General features: G+C 50.3%; 1 protein-coding gene and 1 long non-coding RNA gene across 3 annotated transcripts in view; one reads left to right on the top strand and one right to left on the bottom strand.

Annotated features, from left to right (window-relative positions):
- Nucleotides 1-10,395, bottom strand: part of LOC109262353 (uncharacterized) — a 60,782-nt gene extending 50,387 nt beyond the window's left edge. Inside the window, exons 1-2 of the long non-coding RNA XR_002077718.2 lie at nt 10,163-10,395; nt 7,059-7,194 (exon numbers count right to left, since the gene is read on the bottom strand). This is a non-coding gene — a long non-coding RNA (uncharacterized LOC109262353). The remainder of the gene's footprint in view (nt 1-7,058; nt 7,195-10,162) is intronic.
- The window catches only part of SCARA5 (scavenger receptor class A member 5), a 126,460-nt gene continuing 101,650 nt past the window's right edge, over nt 463-25,272 (top strand). For both annotated transcript variants that reach the window (XM_019440874.2, XM_019440873.2), the window contains exons 1-2: nt 463-846; nt 5,197-5,314. In XM_019440874.2, coding sequence (XP_019296419.1) covers nt 5,203-5,314 — 112 coding nt within the window. In that variant the 5' untranslated portion in view covers nt 463-846; nt 5,197-5,202. The remainder of the gene's footprint in view (nt 847-5,196; nt 5,315-25,272) is intronic.

The raw sequence follows: 25,272 nt of genomic DNA, 5'->3' as shown, positions 1-25,272 counted from the left end.
TCCATAAATGCTGGCTTTGTTACAGGGCTGCACTGAGACTGTCTTTGGAAAGTTCCTTCAGCGGTCACAGAACACTCTTCTGAATATCTCCAGTGTGGCTAATCTGTGTCCTCTGGGAGTGGATGTGACTTCAGAAAAACACGTAAATTAATTCTAAGCCAAGTTTGGTGAATGAATTGAACAATGCCAATTCTGTCCTATAAATAAGTTCCTCAGACTGGTTTCTGGTGTGGCTCATGAGCCAGGTCTAGCTTCCATTCCTGTAGAAGCTTTCCAAAAATTATTTAAGCAGGGTTTTAGGCTAGGTGTGCGGTGTCCCAAGACAAGGCTGATGTCACTGCTCTGGACTAATGGGGAGAACCGGGAGGCTGTAATGCTGAGATTGGCCACCAGAGGGGGGACGAGTTCCAGACCCCAGGGGAGCTTCGGCAATTGCTCCAAGAACTTTATAAAGACTGGCCGCCAGAGCAGCTGCAGTTCACATCTCCTTCAGTATCTAGCAGAGCTGCGGGTGCCTTCACAGAACATCTCCCGAGCGCTGCCTGTGGCTGACTGAGGCGAGACACCAAGACAGGGACTCCCCAGCCACAGGCCCTGAATCAGGCACAAGGTTGAGTGCTGCCTCCTGAACCTGAGCCTCCCAGAGAAGGGACCCCTGAGACAAGTCACTGAGCACCGGGGCAGCCTCCTTCTATGACTCCGTCTGGCTTTGGCTGGCTGTGGGGAAAAGCTCTGCGGGACTGCCTGGGTCTCCGTGCGGTGACAGCAGCCAGCCCATCGGCCACCATGGCGAATGCCGGAAACTGAGGAGACGGGCTCTTCTGTGGACTCACTGGGTGCACTCAGGTGAGTCTTGGCACTAACTTTGTCCTGGCACCTGAGCACAGCGTCCCAACGGCGGCTGGGGGACACGGATGCGGCAGAGGGAGCAGGGCTCTGCGTTTGGGCATCTCGGATGCGGAGCACTGAGTTGCAGCACCAGCTGGGAAGGGCCTCCACGCTGTGGGCCCGCGGGGGTCCGCTGGCGTGAGCCCGCGTTTGGGGAAGCTTTTGCCTTCATGGCCACTCTACCTGGCTCATGCCGCAGCTCAAGAGCCTATTCTGGGAGCAGATGGCACAGGTGACTGTCCCTCTACACGTGTGAAGTGCATGTGCGTGGGCACATGCGTCCAGTGGTGGGATGAACGAAGGGAGAGCTTGTCTATAAAACATCTGCACCTTTCCAGCTTTTTAAAACATGTAGTAAAAAAAAATTTTTTTAAGTTTATTTATTTTTGAGAGAGAGAGAGAGAGAGAGCGCACAAGCAGGGGAGGGGCAGAGAGAAAGAGGGAGGCACAGAATCTGAAGCAGGCTCCAAGCTGTCAGCCTGCCTGCGGGGCTTGAACTCACACACCAACTCACACACCACAAGATCACGACCTGAGCCAAAGTCCGATGTTTAACCCAATGAGCCGGCCAGGTGCCCCTGCACCTTTCCAGCTTCGGGTTATGATTTAGGTTAACTAAGTACAGTTAGAGGACAGGGTCGTATTCATGGGGTTTTTTTACTTGGTTTTGATGAGTTTAAAGCTGTATGATTCAAGGAGGAGATGCGAACCCTGCAGAGTTAGATGCCGGGACCCAGGGACACTGTATTTGCAGCCACAAGTGAAGCTTATGCCACTTGCAGCAGCAGCAAGAATTAATTGAGTCCTTCTGCTGCCCAGAGAGTGACTTGAGAGTAAGGGTCCGGATTTCATATTCACAATTGCTTACTGCAAAGGGGACCCAAAAGAGCATTATTCCCGAGCCCGGCCAGGCAGGAGGGAAGCCTCAGGAACCTGAAGATGCCCCCCACCCTCACCTAACTGCTTGGAGGGATCAGAAGATGCCGGGGGTGGGGGTGGTTTCTCACCAGACTCCACCGCCGACTCCCTGTGCGCCCTTGCTCGGAAAGCCCTCCGTGTGCACCATCCCCCCCTCCCCCCCCCCCCCACCCCCGGCCTGAAATAACTGAGTGGCTGGTGGATGTGCTTCTCCCCTTCACAGAGGTGATGGCCTGAGGCTGAACAAGCTCAGCTGATTGGGCCAGGTTCCTGAGGAGTAGGAAGTGGCTCCAGGATAGAACCCTGTGTCCTCTGAGCTCCCCACCCCTCACAGGCCTGTATGGAGCTGCCTCGGTTGGAGCTAGGGGTGTCTGAGTGCTTTAGCTCTAACATGTAGCATCCTAACATGTAGCTCTAACATCCCTAAAAGGCTGGTGAGGTTTCCTGTCCCTGGGAGAGGAAGGCCCCACTCTTGGACTTGAAACAGGCTCCCTGGGCTTTATCCAAATGCCACTTTGGTGTCCACACCCTGCCCATATTTCCATGGTCCCGGTCCCCTCCCTGCTAGCTCTTATAGCCTCTCCTTGGTCCCAGGGCCTCCACTGACCCTCTGCGCTCCCTGGTCTGGGACCCTAAAGGTGGCTGCCAAAAGGGACGGATACATGCTTCCTGGACGAAGCAGCCTTGTCGCTGGGTCAGTGCCCTGGGTGGGAAGACTTTGCCTGGTGCCTCACCCTCCTCTGACATCATTGGTTCTTGCCTCTTTGGCAAGATTGCCCAGATTGGCTTATCTTTAAAATGGGAACAACAGACTGATACTACCTTCCCCACTGTGGTCCTGGTGGGGCAGAGAGATCCCAGATGGCAAATGGTCTGTAACTCATGGGTGTGTGTGCACGCAAGGGATGTCTGTCATCTCTGTGGTCACCACAGTTGGCAGTGAGTTGCACCTTGCTCGAGAGCACAAACTTGGCCCCCAAGGCTCTGAGATCAAATGACCAAAGGGTGCAAATTCCTGCCCCCTTTTCCCAAGAAAGAAAAATAGCTCAAAATAAAACCTGGGGCAGACAGAACATTCTTAGGTTTCATTCCCAAGTAACAAACATTAGCAAAGCTGGCTGAGCGTTTCTAATCTCATCTCACTCACATCTGGCCTCTGCTCTGCCCCAGCCCCTCTTCTCAACAGGCTCCCCAGGGCTTCTGCTCCACCAGCCCAGGGCTGTGGAGGGGAGAGAGGAGGGGCCGCCCTATAGACACATTCCAGATAACAAGCCATGCATTCCAGCTCTGGTCCAGGAGCTGATCGGCAGAGGGGAAGGTGGAAATGAAGACAGGGCTAACCTGGCCCAAGCTCATCTCCATACCCCCACTGCCAGCATGGCAGTGCCCCATCAAGCTCTGTGTGATCTCTGGGCAGCAGCGCCTGTTGCCTTTGGCAGAGAGAGGATTATCGCTTGCAGAAGAGACACTGGCCTCCTGCTTTGCAGCTCCCCAGGATCGAGGCCAGTAGGAGGGGTGCTGCACTTAGCACTTATGAAACAAGGGAGGGTCCCCTGCAGCTTAGCAGCGGTGGCATTGCTCGGGGGCCCCACCTAGAGGTCCATGGTGGGTGGAGGACTTGGATGGAGCATGGGTGTTGGGAGCTAGCAAACCGGACATGACTGCAGCACAGAGAAGCTGGGTGGGAGCGGTTTAGGGGCTCCCCGGGGCAGGGAGAAGAGATCCTGGCAGAGCTGTGGGCTCCCCTCTCCCGCAGGCTGGAAGAAAGGCCCACAGAGACCGTGAACACCCTGACTATGCGTGCTTGCATGCATGTGTGTGCAGGGCATGCCTGTGTGCAGGGCATGTGGTATCTCATTACTAGAAGAAATAAGAATGGAAGCCCCTGTCCATCCTTCCAGGCCATCAGAAGGACAGTTGTATGGAACCTGGTCAGTTCTGACCTCTTCTCAGCCCTGAAGTCAGAGGTCTCTGGAGACATAGGTCAAGCCATGAAAATAAGGGGGTTATGTTTTTCTCTGCCTGCCAGAGCGGTTCAGCTAGGCTCCTCTTTCATTATCCCTATTTACTGAGACATGCTAATGCCTCTTTTCCCACTGTGCCTCGGGAGAGGAACTGATTGGCTGCTCCCTTCAGTCAGCAGTCACTGTTCCCAGCACCACCCGCCCCCCCACTCCCCCCCCCCCGCCCACCTGCCAGGCCCCCATCATCTCCTCCCAGGTGGTAAACCCCTGGCTATCTGGGCCTCAGGGTTGAGTTTGCTCCATGCCGGGCCTGGGACCCCTCCATCCTCCCCGGGTCTTTTATCTTCCAAAGAATTTGCTCTTTAAAAGTGGATTTTGGGGGGCGTTCAATATCCAGATAGTCAAAAAGCATCAGGGCCAAAGGTCAAGCTACACCGATGGCTGGAAGGGAGTTGAAAGTAGAAAGTAATTTGTAAAATCACTGAGCATCTATATCAGAGAAAGAATACCAAGAAGTGGTCTGGCTCAAAAAGTAGATTCTTCCTATTACACAAAGAATGCAAACACATTGTAGAAAACCCAGAATATCCAGCAAACAAAAATAAGCACAACATCCCCACGATCCCCACCAGAGTCTTCTGATTATATGTCTTACCCGGAGCAACCCGGAACATCTCCAAATATAATCTTTCCGGTCACGTACTCGGGGATATGTGTATATATTACAAAATGGGATTGTCTTGTACACACTTATGTAAATGGCGCTGGTTTCCTTCAAATAGTATATCATTTTCCCAAGTACATGGGTACATTCCTGAAACACCATGGAGGAGACCCAAAGCCCCAGCAGGCCATGCAGACACCAGGCCCTCCCTGGTCTAAGGCTGCCCAGGTCTTAGTGTTTGGGGGACTCCACTGAGGCCTCCTACCCCTCCGGCTCGGGTGGGAGGTGAATCCTTGCCATGGCCTCACTGCTCTCAGCCCCTTTGGAACATGCCTGCCCAGTTAGCACATTTCCAACACAGAGCAGGAGCCTAAAGATCCAGAGTCTCGGAAACCACTCCATTGGCCTCAGGAGGGTCGGCGCCTCCAGGCCCCACAAAGCACAGCCCTCAGTGTCCCTCTGGCTCAGGCTCTGGCCCCAACCAGGAGCTACTGAAAGGGACAGATCCCGTGATCAGAAAGGTCCAAAGGGCCTTGGCCTTCCCAAGTGCTGAGGAAGTTGGGAGGGGACTCAGGATCCTGAGAACCTGGTAGATGGCATCCATCAAGGAGAGGCTCTCAGTGTTCAGGCTCGGGCCATGGGCATGGGCGCCTCGTTCTGTGCGTTTGTTTCTGGATCCACCTATAGTTTATTCTCTCTCTCCCCTGCCTCCTTTCTCCCTCTCCTCTCCCCTTGCTGTCTTTCCTGCTGCTGCTGCTGCAGGTCAGGATGGAGAACAAAGCCATGTACCTGCACACTGTGAGCGACCGTGACACCGGCTCCATCTTTGAGGAGCCCTTTGACGGCAGGAGCCTGTCCAAGTTGAACCTGTGTGAGGACGGTGAGTGCCCCTGGCTCGGTCTTGCGGTGCAAGCCCTGCCCTGCCTCCCCACCCAACTTTGGTATTTCCCCAGGGCAGTGGTGACCTCCTGTCGAGTACTTCCTATGTGAACTTCACATTTTGAAATGTCTTATTCATGCATCTCAACAAATCTGCGTGGCCTGCAAGATGCATATCCATCTCACAGATGAGCTAGTGGAGGCTGAGAAGGTATTAAGGATCCTACAGCTCATCAGGCATAGAGTTGTTCCAAAACCGAGTCTCCTGACTCCCAGGACAGGCCTTTCTGCCTCTCTGCCTTCCTCTCCTCTGAGTGAATGAGGCTGGGATCAGGCAAAGGCATCTGAACCAATGAGCCCAGACCCTCTCAGGTGAGGAGCCTCCAATCCATTTCCCGAAGCATTTGCGAGGAGAGAACATACCTCTTCAAGGTGCTTATCCTTCCCCTGGGTCTGAGACCCCAGCCCATGCCACAGGAAGGAGTTCTCTATCCCAGTGACCCAGAGGGCTCTGCACCTTTGGGAACTGGTTATTTGCTAAAACTGGGAATTCAACTGATGCTTCCTCCAAAGGAGCCCAGAGCACCTTGTCAACAGACTGAATCCTGTGTGTCCAGACCAGAGCTTGACACTTAGTGGGTGCTTAATAAATGCTTGCTACATGAGTGAATATACTCCGGTTTGCAGTGAGCATAGGCGAGGAGAGCATTGTCCCCACATCAAAGATGAGTAGAATGAAGTTTACCGAAGAGTCTCATAACGACTGATGGCCAATTAAGCAGAGACAGGCAGAAACTGAGTTCTGCAGAGAAAAGGAACCAGTGGGATATATACATATGTAAAGAGATTTATTGTGAGGAATTGGCTTACATGATTCTGGAGGCTGAGGAGTCCCACCATCTACGTCTTCAGGCTAGAGACCCAGGAAAGTGGGTGGTATAAGTCAGTCTGAGTCAGAAGGCCCAAGAACCAGAGGAGCCAATGGTCTTTGAGGGCTGGAGAAGATGAGATGCTATGTCCTAACTGTGCAGGCAGGCAGGAAGCAAAAAGCAAATTCCCCTGCCTTTTGCTCTATTCAGGCCCTCAACTGACTAGATGAGGCCCCCTCCTCCTGGGGAGGGCAATCTGCTTTACTGAGTCCACCAATTCAAATGCTGATCTCATCTAGAAACACCCAGAAATGATGTTCCACCTGGCACCCATGACCAGTCAAGCTGACAGAAATTCACTACCATGCAGCCCTTTATTCAAGGCTTTTCTCAGGCGCTGTGTTTTCTCTCTACTCTGCTTAGCTGCCTTTGTCTCAAAATTACTCAAAAAGGGAAATGCCTCCCCCTCATACTCTAACCGTGTCTTTCCTCCCACAAGGTGCTGAATGCCAGGAGGGAAATTGGGCAACTCAGAGAGGCAGGGATTGGGGACAGTCTCCCCAGGGAGAAGAGCCAAGATGTGGGCTCCTGACCACTAACCTCCCTCACCCTGCCGTACTAACTTGCTCACCATTGTAGCTCTTCCTTTAAATTCCAGTCAACGAACATATTTCGAAGACCTGTGATGTGTCAACCTACGGGTTGGGTGCCAAGGGTGCTCCAAAGAGAAATTAAACCATCCTTGCCCTCAGAGCGCTGTGATCTCAGTGGAAGGGATCGGCTTGGGACAATTACACGTAACATAAAGCAGGCAAGAATACATGTGAGTTCGGTAGTCCCCTCTTATCCGTGGTTTTGCATTCCATGGTTTGTTACCTGCAGCAGGCTGTGGTCTGGAAACAGATGATCCTCCTTCTGACCTATTATCAGAAAGTCAGTCGTAGCCTAACACCACATTGCACTGCCTGGGTCATTCTTCTTGCTTCATCTCATCACAGAGCCATTGTATCACCTCACATCACATGAAGGAGGGTGAGGACAGGACAGTAAGATGTTTTGAGAGAGAAAGAGACCACATTCACATAACTCATATTAGAATGCATTGTTATTTATCTAAATACAGTAAAACCTTGGATGGTGAGTAACTTATTCTGCACATATGCAAGATGAGCACGCGTGTCTAGTACATTTTAACTCGATAAACAAACTGTGTCTTGCGATACGAGTAGTACGTGATGCCGAATGTCACATGATCACACTGAGCCAATGGTTCTTGAAATTCACTTTGATATACAAGTGCTTTGGATTACAAGCATGTTTCTGGAACAAATTATGCTTCCAAAGCAAGGTTTTTCTGTATGTCTATTATTACTTATTCTTGTTAATCTCTTACTGTGCCTAATGTATAAATTAAATTTTAGCCTGGTATGTATGTATAGGAAAAAAAGGTAGGACATGTAGGGTTCGTTACTACCCATGGTTTCAGGCATCCATGGAGGTCTGTGGACAAGCAGGCACGAATGTACTGAAGTCAGGAGAAGCCTTTCTGGAAAGGCTTTAAAGACTGAACACAGTTTTGTCAGAGTAGGGTGGGAAAAGGCATCACCAGCTGGGTCACACCAAGCCAGGCCAGCGTTTCTGTTAGGTTACTGCCACCTGGGAGAGCCAGATCACTGGCCAGTGCTCAGCACTTCCCCATCAGCAAAGGTCAGGCTGGCTTTCATGTTGTTGATCCTGTCCTCTCCCTACCAGCCCCTTGGGAAAGAGGACTGGCTTGGCAAGAAAGAACTGGAGTACAGCGCTGTGGGGGAGCCTGGAAGACCAGTAGAGCTGGCCTAGGGGGCCGATAAGGGAAGGAAAGGGCAGGGAGAGGCCTGGGGTGAGAAGTATCACCAGGCCATCGCACCCTCCTCCCCCATCTTGTTCTCCCTTTTTCTGAACCCCAGACTTAAAAAGATCATTTGGACCAGAAGGGCTGAAAATAACAGTAATCTCAGCCACTGTGCTTTCCAGGCCCCCCAGCTGTGAGGAGATGTGACCAGAGGACAGCTTTTGAGCTCTGCTCCAAGAGTCCTCAGGGGTCACCTGAGGCCTGGCACCCCATGAGGTGTGGACAGAGGTTGAAAGATGTGGGGTTGAGGCCGCCTGACTGGGTCACATCCTTTTCTGGGCCTCAGTGTCTTCATCTGCCAAATGGGGGCAGACAGGAGAGGTTCTGTCCAGTTCTAAAATTCTGTGTGTAGAAACAGACCTGGTCATTGCATTCAGGGTGTGGTCCTTTGAAAATCTGAGTGCTACCTTGAGCAAAGTCTACAAAGCATCCCGCCTCAGTGCGAGTGATAACCCAGGTGCTGACCATGGCCAAGGAGGCTGCCGACCTTCACCTTGACCCTGGGAGCACAGGGTCACCTGGGGCCGCTGCTGCTGAGAAGCTTGTTCTCCCACCTCCTTCTAGCATTTGCTCAAATATCACTTTCCCCATTAGGCTTCCTGCCCCCCTGCACCTTCAGCCCCTTTCCCTGCTTCGCTATTTCCTTTTTCCCGTAACACACTATATCATTCTTATGTACTATGCTTATCATTTACTGTCTGTTCCTTGTGCGAAGACTATAGGCTGGACAAGGGCAGGTACCTCTGTTTTGTTCACTGAAGTCTCTCAAGCCTGGCACACAGTAGGTTCTCACTATTTATTGCAGGAATGAATGAATGAACGAATGAATGATTGGACATTGGGGTCCTTGAAAGCTCAAAGAGGCAAAACAAATGCATTTGAAGCCTGATTTCCACGTTGTCTGGGTCTTCCCCACTCTTCAATGACCAGCCCTCCAGGCACAGGGCGGTGGGGGCATGAGGGACCCAGAGAGACTGGAGTGTTCAGATGAAATGAGCCACCTGAGCTTGTGGATTTCTGGTTTGACTTTTTCCCCCTTCCCTTTCATTTCTAAGACGAAACCAGTGAGCTCTGACTTGGGGAAATTCAAGCCAGATTTGATCTGTTTCTCCAGGATTTTGCTCTTTGATCCTCATCTCTGGAGAGTGTAACCAGAGAGGGAGAGGAAGGGCGGTGGGGGAGAGGGAGGTTGCTGGGAAGGCAGAGGGTGGACAGAGATGGGGAAAGGGAGCGAGGCCTGAGCCGCGCAGGGGCCTAGAGTAGATTTAAACAGTAATGTCTGGTAGGCCTTGCAGGCACTCCAAATCCCTTCCAGGGTTTCCCCCTTGAAGGAAAGATGGGGAGGAGAGGCGGTGGCTCCTCTTGGCCCTGGGGTTACTGGGATCTGGGGAAGCAAAGTTGCAAAAATGCAGCCCAGATATTAAGGTGTGACTCAGACTTTAATGTGGGTGGGACTTTAAAGACATTAGGGTGTAAACTGGTTATTTCAGGGCTGATGCACTGAAACCACCCCCCCCCCCTCCTCTCCTCTCCTAACTTGTCTTCTCTTTCCCTCCACCCTGCCTTTATCCCTGCCCTTCTTTCCACGTAGCAAGTGAGGAGGGTGGGGAGGGGGCTGTTACCTGCCCTAGGCTCCCCTGTCCCCTTCATAAGGGCCCATCTGGCCCAGCTCCTACGTGGTGCACCCATACATCCTTCAAGGCTCACACCCTCACACCCTGCTCTGTGTCGGTCTTTGGGACCTCTCCCTTCTCTGCACCTCTCCTCAGGCCATGTCTCAGGACCCTGCCTCCTCCCTTGGGTCTGAGCTGTCAGCACCTCGTTGGGAGCCCCCCTGTTGTAGGGAAGGCCCCAAGGGTGGGCCGGCCTCCCCTCTGTGCCACCAGGGGGAATAGCATCGCTTCTAGTTGTGTTGCTAGAATTACATGAAAGGGCTAATCACAGAATGCGACCTTCAGTGTCCTCCAGCCCAGCCTCCTGTGACCTCGATGACCACTTCCACCTCCCTCTGAACACCAAACGGGGGGGGGGGGGGCAGCTGGACCTGCTTCCCCCTCTCCCCCCTCCCCTCCCTCCTCTCCCCTCTCACCTTCCCCGGTGCTGCCTTGCTTCTCTCGCCCGTGTAGCTGTAGGCCTCTCCCGTCTGGCGCCAGGAGGCGGAGGAGGCGGAGGAGGCGGAGGGCTGGGTGTGGGCCTGGCTCCTCCACGGCCCTTCCTGAGGGCCAGAGAGAGGTGTTAGTGTCAGAAAAATACTGTAGTCGTGCTCACCCCACGGCCTCAGACACTCCACCACGCTCCAGCGTCATCCTGCGGCCGCAAATGGGAGGCTCGCAGAGGTAATGAGTTACACATGCTCCGGGCTGCGCCTGGACGCCTGCAGCCAGGCCGCTTGCTGAGTTTAGGGCCCAAGCCCCCCCCCTCCCTGCCCCATCCCCGTAAAATTCCTAACCCGTAAAATTAAATTATTCTCCTCGGGGAACCCCCTCATCTACCTTCTCATCAATCAGATCTCCCTGGTTCATCTTGGCACAGCTCAGGGCTGCCGGGCAGCAGCCCAAAGGCAGGGGCGGATTTCCTGGGAGGGTCTGGCTGGGACCTCATGGGAGGCTCACCCTCTACAGGTTGGAGAATCAGGCACCGGGGCAAGAGGAGAGCAGAGATATTAACCGGCACGGGGCTGCGGTGTTCTCAGCGTTCTGTGCCTGTTGAACAAGAACACAGAGCCAAGTGCTCCGTAAATCCGTGGTCACCAGGCAGCCAGGCTGGATGCTGGGTCTCTATGGCTCAGTGGAATATCCCTCTGCAAGATGGGGAACAGCCTGGGAAGGTGACAAGAGCCTGGACGATTGCAGTTTGGCTGGTCTGGGCTCCCTGCAAGGGCGTCTGGTGTTTGCCACCCCTATTCTTGGCGGCCGCTGCTCACCCTGCACTCTGGCTCGCGGCGTTGGCCACTGGGGATGAGCCCGGCAGGAGGTGGGAGGACCGAAGACAGGGAGGTTGGAGTATTTATTCCCCCAGGTCCTGTCTTCAGGGTCCACCCTGGACTGCCTGTGTCCTTCCACCAAATGTCACAGACCCTTATAAGCTACCCTCTCCACGCGGGTTTTCTCCCGCCAGATTCCAGCAACTGTTCCCCTCCTTGACCCTGGGGGCCCAGTGTGGTCACATCCAGGGGACACCACTCCAGCCTTTGGGGGCATTTCACACCCTGGCCACACTTGGCATGTATTCCTTTATGAAATGCTCTGAAGTGTCTTATTTTGAGTGGGCCATCTCTTTCTCTGGGGCCTCAACTTTCTAATCTTCAGTGTCCCCATCTGCAAAATGGGAATAATGTTACCTCACAAGATCTGTGGGAAAATCAGGTGCCACAGGCCACATAAAGCACCTTGTGCACAGTACACCCTTGATACACATTTCACCTCCCCGTCCTTTGGGGAGTCCCTTGTAAATCCTCGGGAAGTGAGGAAGAAGGAGAGCAAAGGACGAGGGCGTCAGGAGCAGCTGCTGTCAGCGCCCCCCACCCCAGGTCTCCTAACAAACACCCACATCACTTCTCAGGAACGCTTGGCCGGGTGAGGATTTTAAGGCTGGTGCTTACCTTCTGCTAAAGGAAGCAGAGTTTTAGTTAGTGGGCTCCCTTATGAAGCCTAGATTTTCAAGGAAATCAAACAAAGTCTTTTAGTTGTATCCCCCAAATAGGGGAATCTGTAAAAAAATGTTCTGGACCCTGAGGCCTGGTTCTGGATTAGTGGAATCTGTAAGAAATGTTCTGGGTCCTCGTTCCAGGCCATATGTGAATCTATCCATTCATTGTCCCTGGTGGAAGCTGGTGTCTTGTGGAGGGAAGAGCAAGAGAAGCCCAGATGCCCCAACAGCTCCTTCCTACATGGGGTGGGGGGGGCACAAAAGGAGCCTCTGCTCCCTTCCGTCACTCAAGCCCCCAGCCCCTAAACCACACCATGTTTCATGTGGCATTGCCCTCACCATAAGGGCAGTGAGGATGGCTTTGAGGGAATAGCACTGACCTGACCACCGGCCCGGCACACTCTGGAGTGGGGGTGCCGGGGGGAGGTCTGCGGTAAAAGCTGGGTCATAAGTGGGAAGGGAGCTTCAGGAGAGGCCCTGAGTGGAGAGGTGATGAATCATGGCATGGCTATCCCTCATCACATCACCCATTCCTCCCTACCCAAAGACCTTGCTCAGGTGGTTCCTGGCCTTCATTCCCTAGGTCATTCAGTCATTCATTTTTCTATCCTCATTTTTCAACAAGAAAGATGCTCTGCGGGCCCCCTGCAGGTGCTATGCACTGGCTATGTGCAGGGAGGGGTGCAAGGAGGCAGGAGACATGGCCCGGCCCTCTGTCATTTCATCATCACTGTGGTTAGTCTGTCCCCTTCTCTCTCCCTGCCCTCCCCACTGTAGACCAGCACAACGTCGGTCCACATGCAAAGCTTACTTACCTAGAGGTGATCGGGTAGGAAGGACATTCAGGGTTTGGACCATGCAGTTGGTACAGACCGTATCGAGCCTCATTGGCTTCAGGTGCCCTCTTCCAAACTTAACATCCTTACCAGTCTTGTCTTCTCCACTGTGGGGAGGGCATTGCATGGTGGCGGGACCACAGGCTCCGGAGCCAGGCATGCTAGGTTCGGACTCCAGCTCTGCTGCGTGCTGAGAAATCCTGAACCAATTCTTAGCCTCAGCTTTCCCTCCCCTGTGCACTGAGATAATAGTCCCTGACTTAGGTTTATTGCAAGGGCTACCTGAGTTATTCCACGTTAAGTCCTTCTAACAGTGCCTGTTACATACAGAGCATTCCATCAGTGTTTAATCTTAGGATGACTATGGTTGCATCCCTTCCATTTGTCTGTTCCCAGCCTGGGGCCTGCCCATGGTACCCTAGTTCCTCCACATTCTCTATTTTCTTTTTAAAAAAATTGTTTTAATGTTTATTAATTTTTGAGAGGGGGGAGGGGCAGAGAGAGAGGGAGACACAGAATCCAAAGCAGGCTTCAGGCTCTGAGCTGTCACCACAGAGCCCAAAGCGGGGCTCAAACTCACAAACCTTGAGATCATGACTTGAGTCGAAGTCAGACACTTAACCCACGGAGCCCCCCAGGCGCCCCTCCACATTTTCTATTTTCAGTCTCCAGGACACAGAGTTTCATTCCTACCTTGTTCCCAAGTTTATCTGCTATTAATTCCTGGTGTCAAATAATAAGCAGAGTGACTGTGGCCCCCTGAGTCTAGAAGCCTGCCTTCTCTCTGTCTCTTTTCCAGCCCTTTGGCCTGGCTTCCTTGGTCCCTTTCAGCCCCTCCGTTCACACTATGCTACAGCTGTGTGCACCTAAGTCCCTCTGGACCGTAATCTCCCTGAGTGCGAATGCTGTCTGCCTTGGATTCATCTTAACATTCCCAATACCAGCACTGCGTCTTGCACATGGAAGGCACCTTTGCTTGTTGCACGAATGAACACATTCTTGTTCACCAAATCCTTAAGTACTAGGTGAAGGCTTGCTTAAAGACGTGAGTTTAAGACAAAAGAAACTATGATCTCATTCATCCAAAGGTGACAGGTTTCATGGTGCTGCTGGCGCATACAGAAATAAAAGGTCATGACTCCTGCCCTCAAGGGGCTTCAATTTCCCTGAAGACACAGACAGGTAAGCCAATCCTACCGTATCATTTGATTTACGCTCTAACGGAATTGGATGCAAAGTGTCTTTAGAGGGGAGAAGAAGGAGCCCTAAGTCTGCCTTGGGGAGGAAGGAAGGCCTCCTGCAGGGGTAGACACTGGAGTGAAATACTGAAGGACAGACAGTAGTGTGCCTGTTAGAAAGGGCAGAGAAAGGTTTTCCAAGTCAAGGGACATAGCACAGAGCTCAGGTTGAGGAAAGAAAGTGGTGGGAGGTAATGAATGTTTGTTTTTTGAGCTCTGATAGGTCAGGCACTGTTATAAGAATTGGACAAGGATAAGCTCATCTGATCCTTACATCAACCAGTAAGATGAGTCCCATTATTACAGCCAAGTGATATATGAGGAAACCAAGGCTCAGAGACCTGGTAACCTGCCCAGGATCACAGTCAGGAGAGATTGATGTCTTTGTTCACTGGGGCTGCTGTAACAATACAGCCTGGGTGGCTTACAAACACATTTATTTCTCACAGTTCCAGAGACTAGAAGTCCAAGATCAAGGCACTGGCAGATTCCATGTCTGGTGAGGACCCTCTTCCTGGTTCATAGATGGCTGTCTTCTTACTGTCCTCACATGATGGAAGAGGAGAGGGAGCTCTCTGGGGTCTCTTCCATAAAAACACTGATCCCATTCATGAGGACCTCACGCTCATGACCTGATCACCTCCCAAAGGCTTTACTTCCAGTTCTCATCATGTTGGAGACTAGGCTCCAATGAGAGGTAGGGGGGTACACATATTCAATCTATGGCAATTGGAGTCAGGATTAACTGACTCCACAGCCCACACTCTTAATTATATTGAAGCTAAAGTCAAACCATGAAAAGTCTACTGTAGCATCCATAGGAATTTGGGTCTCTGGAGGCAATAGGAAGTCAGCAAAGTGTTTCAAAGCAGTGAAAGGATAAGGTCTGATTTCCATTGTAAAATGCTCACTCTGGCTGCAGTAGGACATTAGATTTTCCAGCAATTACCTCTTCTGAGCCATTTCAGTTGAGTGGGAGAGAAGCCAAAGTGCAGTGGATTAAGTCTGGCTTGAAAGAAAAGGTGAACACCCAACACAGGCTCTGCTTCTGAGGTGCCTTGGCTGTGAGGTTGGGGAAAGACTCAATGGGGTGGTAGAGAAGAATACTGGGTGGAGTCCAGTTAGGATAATCCAGGCATGCTGTGCCTCCAAAGAGGCAAAGGCAGTGGAGGAGGTGAGAGGCAATCCAGTTCTGAGGTGTGCCTTTAGGTTAGTGCTGATAGACTGATGGTGTGTGAGAAATGAGATGAGGTCTAGAGAAGGGGCTCTGGTGAGCGCCATGCTGAAAGGTCTAAGAGGTTGGGAGATAAGGAGGGACAGCAAAGGAGACCGAGAAGGAACACCTAGTGAAAGAATAACCACGAGTTATTGAGCCCTGGAAATGCAATGAAGAGAAGTATGGCCAGCTGCACCCAGTGCCGCTCAAAGGTCAAGTTGGGAGAGCACTGAGCATTGGCCATTGGACTGAGCCATTGGAGGTGTGTGGTGATCTGATGTATTAGTCAGCTCAGGCTGCATAACAAAATACCACAGGCTGCATGGCTTCAACAACAGACATTTTTTTTTCTTACAGTTTGGGGGCTGGAAGTCTAAGATCAAGGTATGGGCAGGGTTGATTCCTCCTGGAGCCTCTCTCCTTGGCTTGCAGTTGTCTGCCTTCTTCTTGTGTCCTATCATGGTCCTATCATCTTTTCTCTGTGCCCATGCACCCCTAGTGTCTCTCTGTATGTCTACATTTCCTCCTCCTCATAAAGGACACCAGTCAATGAGGCCTCTGGGTGTCTCAGTCAGTTAAGCATCCAACTTCGGCCCAGTTCATGATCTCATGGTCCATGAGTTCAAGCCCCATGTCGGGGTCTGTGATGCCAGCTCAGAGCCTTGAGCCTGCTTCAGATTCTATGTCTCCCTGTCTCTCTCTTTCTCCCCCACTCATGTTCTATCTCTCTCCATCTCCCCAAAATAAATAAAAGTTAAAAAAATTAAAAATAAAAAAGGACACCAGTCAAATTGGATTGGGGCCCAAGCAAACAGCCTCATTTTTAATGTAATCACCTCTTTAAAGACCCTACCTCCAAATACAGTCACTTTATGAGACAGTGGGGGTTAGGGTTTCAACACAGGAATTCAGGAAGGATACCATTCAGCCCATAACACCTAGCAAGAGCAATTTCAGTGACATTGGATGGGGAGGATGAACTGGGTGGATTCAGGAGAGAACAGGAGGAGAAGTAATTGGATTCAGTGGGTCTTCAAGAAGTTCTGCTGTATAAGAGGACAGAGAAATGGAAGGGAATGGAGGTCAAGAAAGATTTTTTTATTTTAAGATGGAAAAAATAGTATCATTTATGCTGATGGAGTGATTCTGTGCAGAGGGAAACATTGGCTAAATAGAAGTGCTGGAATTCTGTCCTTGGGTAAGTAAGAGAAGGAATCTGATATGAGTCAGGGGTGTTGGCTTGGGCAAGAGCACAAGACAGTTCGACTACAGCGACAAAAGGAAACGTAGAGTGCTACGGCCTGGATGCAGGTCCGTGGTTACGTTGTGGGGGGAGTTTAAGGAAGCTCCCTCCTCATTGCTTCTGTTTTCTCAACTAGGAAACCAAAAGTGAAGGTGGAGGAGAAGGTATGAGACAGGCCTCTGGGGATGAGTGTGCGGATGGCCCAGGAATAGGTGGCAAGCCCACTGGATGGCACCAGGGCCCACTGGTCTGGCAGTCATGAGCTTACTGACAGGGTGGCATGGTTTTCCGTTTCGGGCTCTGCTCAGCTATGTGGATGGAAGCATAGAGTTGCAGAGTTAGCTCTAACCAGGTTGAGTTTCACCAATGTGAAGGTGCCAGAGAGGGGCAAGGCAATTGAGGGTATGTCTAGAAAGTGGATAATGCAAATCATGGAATATAAGTGGGTAAAGGGGGGAAGGAAGGACTGAGGGGGGAGATGAGGGAAAGGCAGTAGAGGCCACAGTTTGTAGGTCTTGGTGAAGTCAGGGAGTGGCCGGGGTCAGAATTCTTGAGGGAGTGCCTCTGGAGGACAGGAGAGGTGGTGATAATGTGGGACGTTTGAAGTGGGGATTGAGAAAGAGTTTCGATTATTGGTAAAGCCAATAGAAATGTAATGTGAGCCACATATGCAATTTTAAACTTTCTAGTAGCCACACAGAAAGGTGGAGACACAGATGAAACTAATTTAAATACAGTAATATGTTTTATTTGCTCTAATATATCCAAAATATTATCATTTTGATATGTAATCCCTATAAAAAAAAAACCAGTTGGAGGATTTATATATTTTTTTCTCATGCTGAAGGCTTCAAAATCCAGTGTGTGTTTTGCATTTCAAGCCCAACTCAGTGTGGCCCAGCCACATTTCAAGTCAGGGCGGAGGTTGAAATCAAGAGAGGAAAGGAGGTCAGGAGGAGTTTGAAACGGGGATTGAGAGAATGAGAGTGAGCTCAGAGAGGGGAAGGGTGAGCAGATGTCCCTTAGCAACAAGAAGTGTGCAGTCGTGATGTGAGCATCCAAGATGGGGAAGGGAGAAGAGAGAGAGAATGTTCTGGAAATAGCAACAAGGAGCAAAGAAAAACATGTACTGTGCTGTTAGGCCACTTGTATGAGAATGGAAGACTGAAAGCCACACTTGGGAAGATAACAAACCTGGAAACAGGTTTCAATTAAAACAAGAAAGTAAAAGAAATGTTCAGAGCAGAGGCTGAGAAAATAAGGGACTTTTCTACATGACTGGCTGGGAAGTCCAGGGGCTATACAGTGGAAAGGTTTCAGTAATTGGGAGAATGAAATGGCCAAAGGGGCATAAAAAAGGCTGTTTGGGGATTTTCATGGGTGATGGGGAGTCCTGAGGGTTCTGTGGCTTCTGTGGGGCTGACAGAAGCCAGGACCCAGGATGCAGTGAGATTGGTCATGTTGGTTTCAGGGCAGAAACTGATGGTGAGGCAGAAGAGGTCTCACCAGGAGCACACAAAGTCCTGGGGCAACCTCTCTGCCCACCACAGTGGTGTGTGGACAAGGAAGGGGGACCTTGTCCTGCAGCACTAGGAGCTAGGGAGTTCATTTTGGCTCCTGTGGAGACAAGGTAACCAGGGGAGGCCAGGGGAGGTGGTGGGCCAGTATCAGCCTTGTGAGAAGTGATTATAACAAGGAGGTAATATGATAGCTCCCCTTGGGTGAGCATGTGACACAGGCAGGCATGTGCTCAGGGCCCAATATATTGTCTCCATTCGACCTCAGTATGTATTATTATCCCCAGTTTATGGATGAGAAGGTGAAGTCTTAGGTGAAGCAAATTGCCCAAGGTCACCAAGCCAGTCAGAGGCGGAGCCTAGCCCTTCTAATATGCCTGCCCTTCTAGTCCCTAAACCCACCCCTCCTGCTGCTCACCCCATTCCCCCCTGGGGGGCCAGGCTTTGGGCTCTGCACACCACCCCCTCCCAATACAATCAAGAGCCGTGCTGGTGGCAGTGAGAGCTGTGAGTGTGGATTCTTGGAGTTTAAGGTTTCAGAGGTGGAGACTTTCTGGGTGATGACGAAGCCAGGGTGGGGCCGTGGGAATAAATGGCTGCAGTGCAGGAGACACATGGAATGAATTACTCTAAGAGGTGATGCTGGCAGGAAATAGATATAAATGCAAATAGGCTTGGACAAGAGCACAGTGACAGGGTCTTAAATGGCTTCAGAGGAAGCCTGGGACACTAACCTCAGGCCGCACTTCAGGTCAGAGAAGTGCCCCGCCCTCCCCAGCAGCCCCTGCTCCCACTATCCCCTGGGACTTCTGGCCTGAAGTCTAACCTCTATATGCAGAGTTCAGCCACGGGGTTTGGAAGATACAAACACAGCTGTGAGGACAGGGCCCAGCCAAGCAGGGCCAGCCTGGCCCCCACCCTGCAGGCGTGGTTGCTGGTTAACGTAATGCTCACAGAGCTGATGGGGGCGAGTGATGGTCCCAGGCTTATGCACAGTGCCTTAGGCCTGTCTGCTGTGGTGCCTTCCCACTTCCTGCTGTCTGGCTTGAGAGCGGATTCAAGTCAAGAAACCCAAGATGTTCAGAGTGCCCACGCAGAAACCTTGTCTTTAGAAAAGTCCTGTTAAGGGAGGAGGCTGTGGGGGGCAGGGAGGCTGACTGCTGGCCTCTCCTGACACCTCTCTGTGGGTGAGTTTCTATCATCCACCTGTCACCTTGGAGGAGAGCACAGGGAATCTAACTGATGGAGGAAAGACTAGGAAAATAGAACATACTAGAGACTCCAGGGGACAGATGGCAGCAATCAGATCGGGAGGGGCAGATTGAAGAGAATTGCTGAGGGCAAGGGGAAACTGAGGACAAGCTTTCCCAATGAAGGCCATAACTGCCCCACCCACTTCAGTTTGCAGGAATGATCTTGGTTTATGCCCACTCTTTCTGCATAGTGATTAATAGGGCACAATTCATTCTTAAAAGTGTCTCTGTTTGAAGGTGATCTTATGGTTTGTCAATAAATAAAAGTGAGCCTGACCTTGTCCCCCGTACCTGGTGACTTGTATCTTGGCATCTTGGCTCTCCGGTCCTGTTTGACTTTACTATACTCTGCCAAATGTGGGGATTCACTTCTTCCTTCCAGAGTTATGATGATGCCCCCACCCCGACCTTAGGGCATCTATTAAGATGTAAGTGTGGGGCACCTGGGTGACTCAGTCAGTTAAGCACCTGACTCTTGGTTTTGGCTCAGGTCATGATCTCACGGTTCGTGACTTCGAACCCCGTGTCAGGCTCTGTGCTGGTAGTGTGGAGCCTGCTTGAGATTCTGTCTCTCTCTCCCTCTCTCTCTCTGCCCCTCCCCCACTCCCACTGTCTCCGTCTCTCTCAAAACAAATAAATAAACTTTAGAAAAAAAGTAAGTGTAACATTTTAAGTATGTTAGGCATTTACAGGGTGCCCAGGGGGAGTTGCTTTTAACATGTGGGCTTATACTGGGGACCCCCGAAGGGTATTAACAGATTAAAGATAAGAAGGGTGCTGTCTTGCCAGTGAGTGGATGTGGATGTAAGAAGAACCTGTCTGCCTGCCTTGCAGATGCCCAGGGCAGCCTCTGGGACCTTTGACTTACTGAGTGTGCCCTTTCCCTGACCTCTGCCCATAGGTCTCCTGGTAAAGGAGTTCTGTTTTGTGGTCAGCAATAATTAAAAAAAAAAAAAAAAAAAAAGGTTGTTCTCACTACTCTATTTGTAGATAAGTTTTCAAAGCTCCAAAGTGTTGCTTGTTGCTAGCTTAGATCTGAGATTCTAGGAGGTGATAAACCTTTTTTTGAGGGGCAAAATTCCACCACCAAAAGAAAGTCAGAAACGGAATGGCAGCTGGATACCACGGTAAATTAAGTGGTTAGGGGAAGATTCCTACCCCAAGCTCCCGGGCTGCACTTCCTGCCTTGGGGTAAAGCTGACATAAGACAAACAGCCATGCGGTTGTCCTCTGGGTGTCCCCAAAGCGGTACCCTCCAGCATGCTCTTGTCATTGGTCTTGGCCCTGGCTGGCTGAGGGAGAGAGAACTGCCCTTTTCACGGGTGGGCTCAATGGTCCATGGACACGGGGCCTGGAAATCAGCGGTCTTAGCCGCTTGTTCAAGGAGTGGTTGCTGAATGAATGGATAAAACTGTCCTTAGGTTCCCTCCCCTGACATCCCCGTTCTGCACACCCAGACCCCAACTCTGGACCCTTTCTGCAAGGCTAAAACATCCCAGCCCTGCCACTTTGGGTAAATCACCTAACTTATCCTCTCTGAGACTCAGCTTTATCATCTATAAAATAGAAGTAATATTACCTATCTTCGTGATTGTTGTTGTGCTTAGTATTATCGAAGTGTTCAGCCCAGAATAGGTGCTTGGGAAGTGGCAGCTGCTATTCTGTTGTATCCCACTGTTGGCTCCAGAGCAATTTTATCTTTTTTTTTTTCAGTATATGAAGTTTATTGTCAAATTGGTTTCCATACAACACCCAGTGCTCATCCCAAAAGGTGCCCTCCTCAATACCCATCACCCACCCTCCCCTCCCTCCCACCCCCCCATCAACCCTCAGTTTGTTCTCAGTTTTTAAGAGTCTCTTATGCTTTGGCTCTCTCCCACTCTAACCTCTTTTTTTTTTCCTTCCCCTCCCCCATGGGTTTCTGTTAAGTTTCTCAGGATCCACATAAAAATGAAAACACATGGTATCTGTCTTTCTCTGTATGGCTTATCTCACTTAGCATCACACTCTCCTGTTCCATCCACATTGCTACAAAGGGCCATATTTCATTCTCATTGCCACGTAGTACTCCATTGTGTATATAAACCACAATTTCTTTATCCATTCATCAGTTGATGGACATTTAGGCTCTTTCCATAATTTGGCTATTGTTGAGAGTGCTGCTATAAACATTGAGGTACAAGTGCCCCTGTGCATCAGTACTCCTGTATCTCTTGGGTAAATTCCTAGCAGTGCTATTGCTGGGTCATAGGGTAGGTCTATTTTTAATTTTTTGAGGAAACTCCATACTGTTTTCCAGAGTGGCTGCACCAGTTTGCATTCCCACCAACATCCAGAGCAATTTTAAAATGTAGGCTTTATTCTTATTCATGTGTGGTGAGGCCAACAGGTGAGGAAAGGAGTGTCATTGAAAAGATTGTTACACCACCGCCTGCCAAGGAATGGGATTTGTGGGTGAGGCAGTTTGTGCAAGCTTGGAGTGCAATAGTTCGAATGATTTCAATGGATTCTGGGACCTAGGGCTGTCCCTAGTTGTCCGGTACCTGGTGACAGGGCAGGTGGATAGTGGCTTAGAGGGAGAAAGTGACAAAGGAGGTGGTTGTAGGATGGGCTGTTGATGGGGTGGTCTGCACACAAAAGACTCGCTTACGGGCAAGTTTCTTTATTTGGGCTATCCCTGGGAGGGGACTCTCCAGAGTCAGTGCCCCCAGACGGGCACTTCCCTGAGATGTGAAGCATCAAATCAGAAGCTAGAAAACATGGTTATTACAAAAGCCTAAATAATGGTTTGGCATACCCAGTAAATTTGCATTTAGTTTATTAGGCTCATTTAACCACAAACAGCCAACAGGTGTTAATTGAGCACCTACTACATGCCAGGACCCGTGGGATATAGACCCTGCCCTGTGGGAGCTGACCCTCACAATTTCCCAACAAAGCTCTATGCACGATAACTGTTGTTGCTTCCGGGCCTTACCAGGTGGCAAAGCTTCAGTGGATCTGAGGTCCACTGTCTTCACTCAGATCCAATGAACTCTCTTCTGTGGCTCAGCCAGCTCTGCTTTCTGCCAGAGACCACAGAACTGGAGGCCTCTGAGCCCACAGGCTTCAGGGACCAGCTCAGTCCCGCACGGGTGGCATGGGTTGGGATCTTAGCCTTCCTCTTTGAAACCAGACACCCAGATGGCCCTCCCAACTCAACGAGGGGAGCTGAGGCAAGGAGACAGGGGATGTTAAGTTTATCCATTCCTGCCCTGAGGCTAGACCAATGCCCCAGACAGAGGCAACCAGAAAATGGGAGGAAGGTTCCACTAGTGGCCTGGGAAGAGTAGTGATTCAAAACTGAACACAGCCGAGCCCTGTCTTCTGCATTGCAAACACATCATCAGATGATGTATTTCCTTTGACAAGGGGCCAGGGAAAGAATTGGGAATCTTTTCGAGAGGGACCCAGGGCCACTCTGAAGGAGTGTCTTTTGGCCTGAATTTAGGCAGAACCCCAAGCCTGCTGTCGTTTGAGTGTCTGCACTGACAGCATTTCTTCTAAACCATGCACTGCCTGTGTTGGGCCAGAGTGTAGGCATCTTCTACAAGCCCAGGATTCACTTCTTCTTCCTGGGGGCCCCATGGCCCCTCCCTTCCTCCTGGGTCCCCATGACCCACCAGCTCACCTTCACTGCCCTCGTCTCCCCTCCCACCTGGCTTTCTCTCTCCATTCCTCAGCCCAGCTGCAAAATAATATGCACACCAGCCAGAGTCCCTTCCTCCTCCCACTTTCCTCCGGCTGAAAATAAGCACACAAGCCCTTGATTGTTTTCAAGAATTTTTATGCACAGTTACTTGGGAAATAGATAGGAACTGAGAAGAATAACAAATACTGCAGACATGTTACAAAATGACAAGATATCTCTAGAAGTTTCAGAAGAAACTGTCCTAGATCGTCACAACATCTAAACCAAATTAGCTCTGGCCACCATGCCTTCCACCCTGCTCCCTTTCCTAGAAATGGACATGAAAGCGTCAGAGTCATCTGATCATGCAAAAGACCATAGTCTCCTTGGCCTGCGACCCTCACTGGGTCATCTGCCTCGGGGACTCATGTCTGTGGCTCAGCCGGACACAGGTAACTAGTGTTCCATGTACCGCATCTGGTGCCTCCTAGACTTAGGTCAGATGAAACCGAAGGTTCAGTGTCTCTGCCCCACACCCTCCTCTTCCCTTTGATGAGGGAAAGTAAACAGTGGTGCTCATTAAAGCCAGAAAGGGGGCACCTGGGTGGCTCAGTTGGCTGAGCGTCCAACTTTGGCTCAGGTCATGATCTCGCGGTTTGTGAGTTCGAGCCCTGCATTGGGCTCTGTGCTGACAGCTCAGAGCCTGGAGCCTGCTTCGGATTCTGTGTCTCCCTCTCTCTCTGCCTCTCCCCTGCTCATGCTCTGTCTCTCCCTCTCTCTCAAAAATAAATAAACATAAACAAAAAAATAATAAAGCCAGAAAGGGAGAGCAGCTTCAAAGACAGAGGTTATTTGGGGCTGCCTATTACAATGAACAATATGAGTGGTGAGTAAGCAGAGTGGGGATGATGAAGTCAGTCTTGGGTGGTTTTAACAAGATCCTTGGATAAGATGAGCTCTGTGGTCCCTCGCAGCAATAGAACCTTATTTCCACCTGCTATTTATAAGCTGCGGGACCAAAGCTAACACATGGAAAAGGACCATTTGTCGCTGGTAAAACTGAAGTAGGTAAACATGCCATGACCACATCCTGTTTTCTATGTTGTGTAGACCCCCGTTCTTCAGAAATAAGTACATACTCATTTTTATCAATTTGTATTTTTTTAAGTGGGAGGAAAATAAGTTTAAGCAGCTAACTCCCAAATGCTCCAAAATTATGATTAAGAATCTGAAAAATCTGTTTTTTCAAAGAAAGGCTGAACTAATAAAGGGAGTAGCTGAGACTTTCTTCCCGTGGTTTCACAGTTAACAGGAGACAGGGGCAGGCTTTGGACCTCCCTCGACAGAGCCCCAAACTCATGCTTTCCTCCAGTGAGAGCATGTGGAAACAGGGAATCAGAATTTCCAAGGCTCCCACTGTAGTGTGGCCCTGACACCAGGAACTGGCTTGTGGTGTGTCCTCAGCTTAGCTGTCTGGGGTTGAGTGACTGGCAGACAACCTTTCCTTTTCTGTTCTTTAACCCTGTTCCCACGCACCTCTCCACCCTCTGCAGACAGCACTTTAGCAAAAACTCTTTAGGGGGTACTCTTGTCCTCATGATTAAAAGGAACCCTTCACAGTTTAACCTGCAAATGATAAAGTTGTTTGAGACAACCCCGTGTGAATGTGTCTTATTAAAAAGAAATCAAAATCAAAAAATAATAAAGTAAGCTCTTATAATCGTAAGGCTTTTCACTGATTTTCCAAGAATGTGTCTTCACATTCTCTTTTGATATGACAAATGCCTTTCTCCAGAACTGTGTATTTCTGTGCCATGGATGTATCATTTCGTCTTGAATCAGAATCAGAACGTCCAGGGGTGGGGATCAAGCCTCAGGATGGGTAAAAAGTTCCACTCATGATTATGCGACTCAGCCGGGATTAGTGTCAGTTCAGTTCCAAGGAATTGCTCCCACATTTTACCTATATGGGCACTAAGTGGCAATCCGAAGCCACGGATGAGCAAGGAAAGCCAAGATTTTGTGGAACTTTTCAGACCAAAATTTGGCTCAAAAATATGTTTTCACAGCCGACAGAAACGGATCAACTATTTGCATAAGACAAACGTAACAGAGGATCTTCGCAGCAAAAATAAGTACCTTACACACGTCTTCGTTCCTGCAAGGAACCTTATAGTGGTTCTGCCGTGTGCTGGTTGATGGGTAGACAGCAGTCAGTGAGATACACCTTGCCCTCAGGGGTCTTCTTAGACAAAGTGGCAGACAGAGGGGTAGGTAGACCATTGTGAATAATAAGGTTAGTGCTAGAGATGGGTGCAAGGTTCTGACACGCTTCTTTCAGTGGCACCTAATCCCTAACGTGCTACCTTCTAGAATATTTTTAATGGTGAACATCTAAAAAGTTTGGTTTTGCTTCCCTGCAGATGAAATCAAGTTTTTCTTGCAATTTGCTGTTGTGTTGTGATTTCGCTGCTTTTCCTGAAGTCACTGTTGCTCAGAATGTGTCTCTATATCATGTAGTCATACTCAAGAGGACTCTAAGTGATACACAAGTATAAATTTGTTATTGTAATGGCCA

Source organism: Panthera pardus, unplaced genomic scaffold, assembly GCF_024362965.1.
Source record: "Panthera pardus isolate Hobbes unplaced genomic scaffold, ASM2436296v1 HiC_scaffold_13, whole genome shotgun sequence".
Classification (NCBI taxonomy): domain Eukaryota; kingdom Metazoa; phylum Chordata; class Mammalia; order Carnivora; family Felidae; genus Panthera; species Panthera pardus.
The sequence above is the reverse complement of the archived record's forward strand: the minus strand, read 5'-3'. Positions and strand labels throughout refer to the sequence as shown.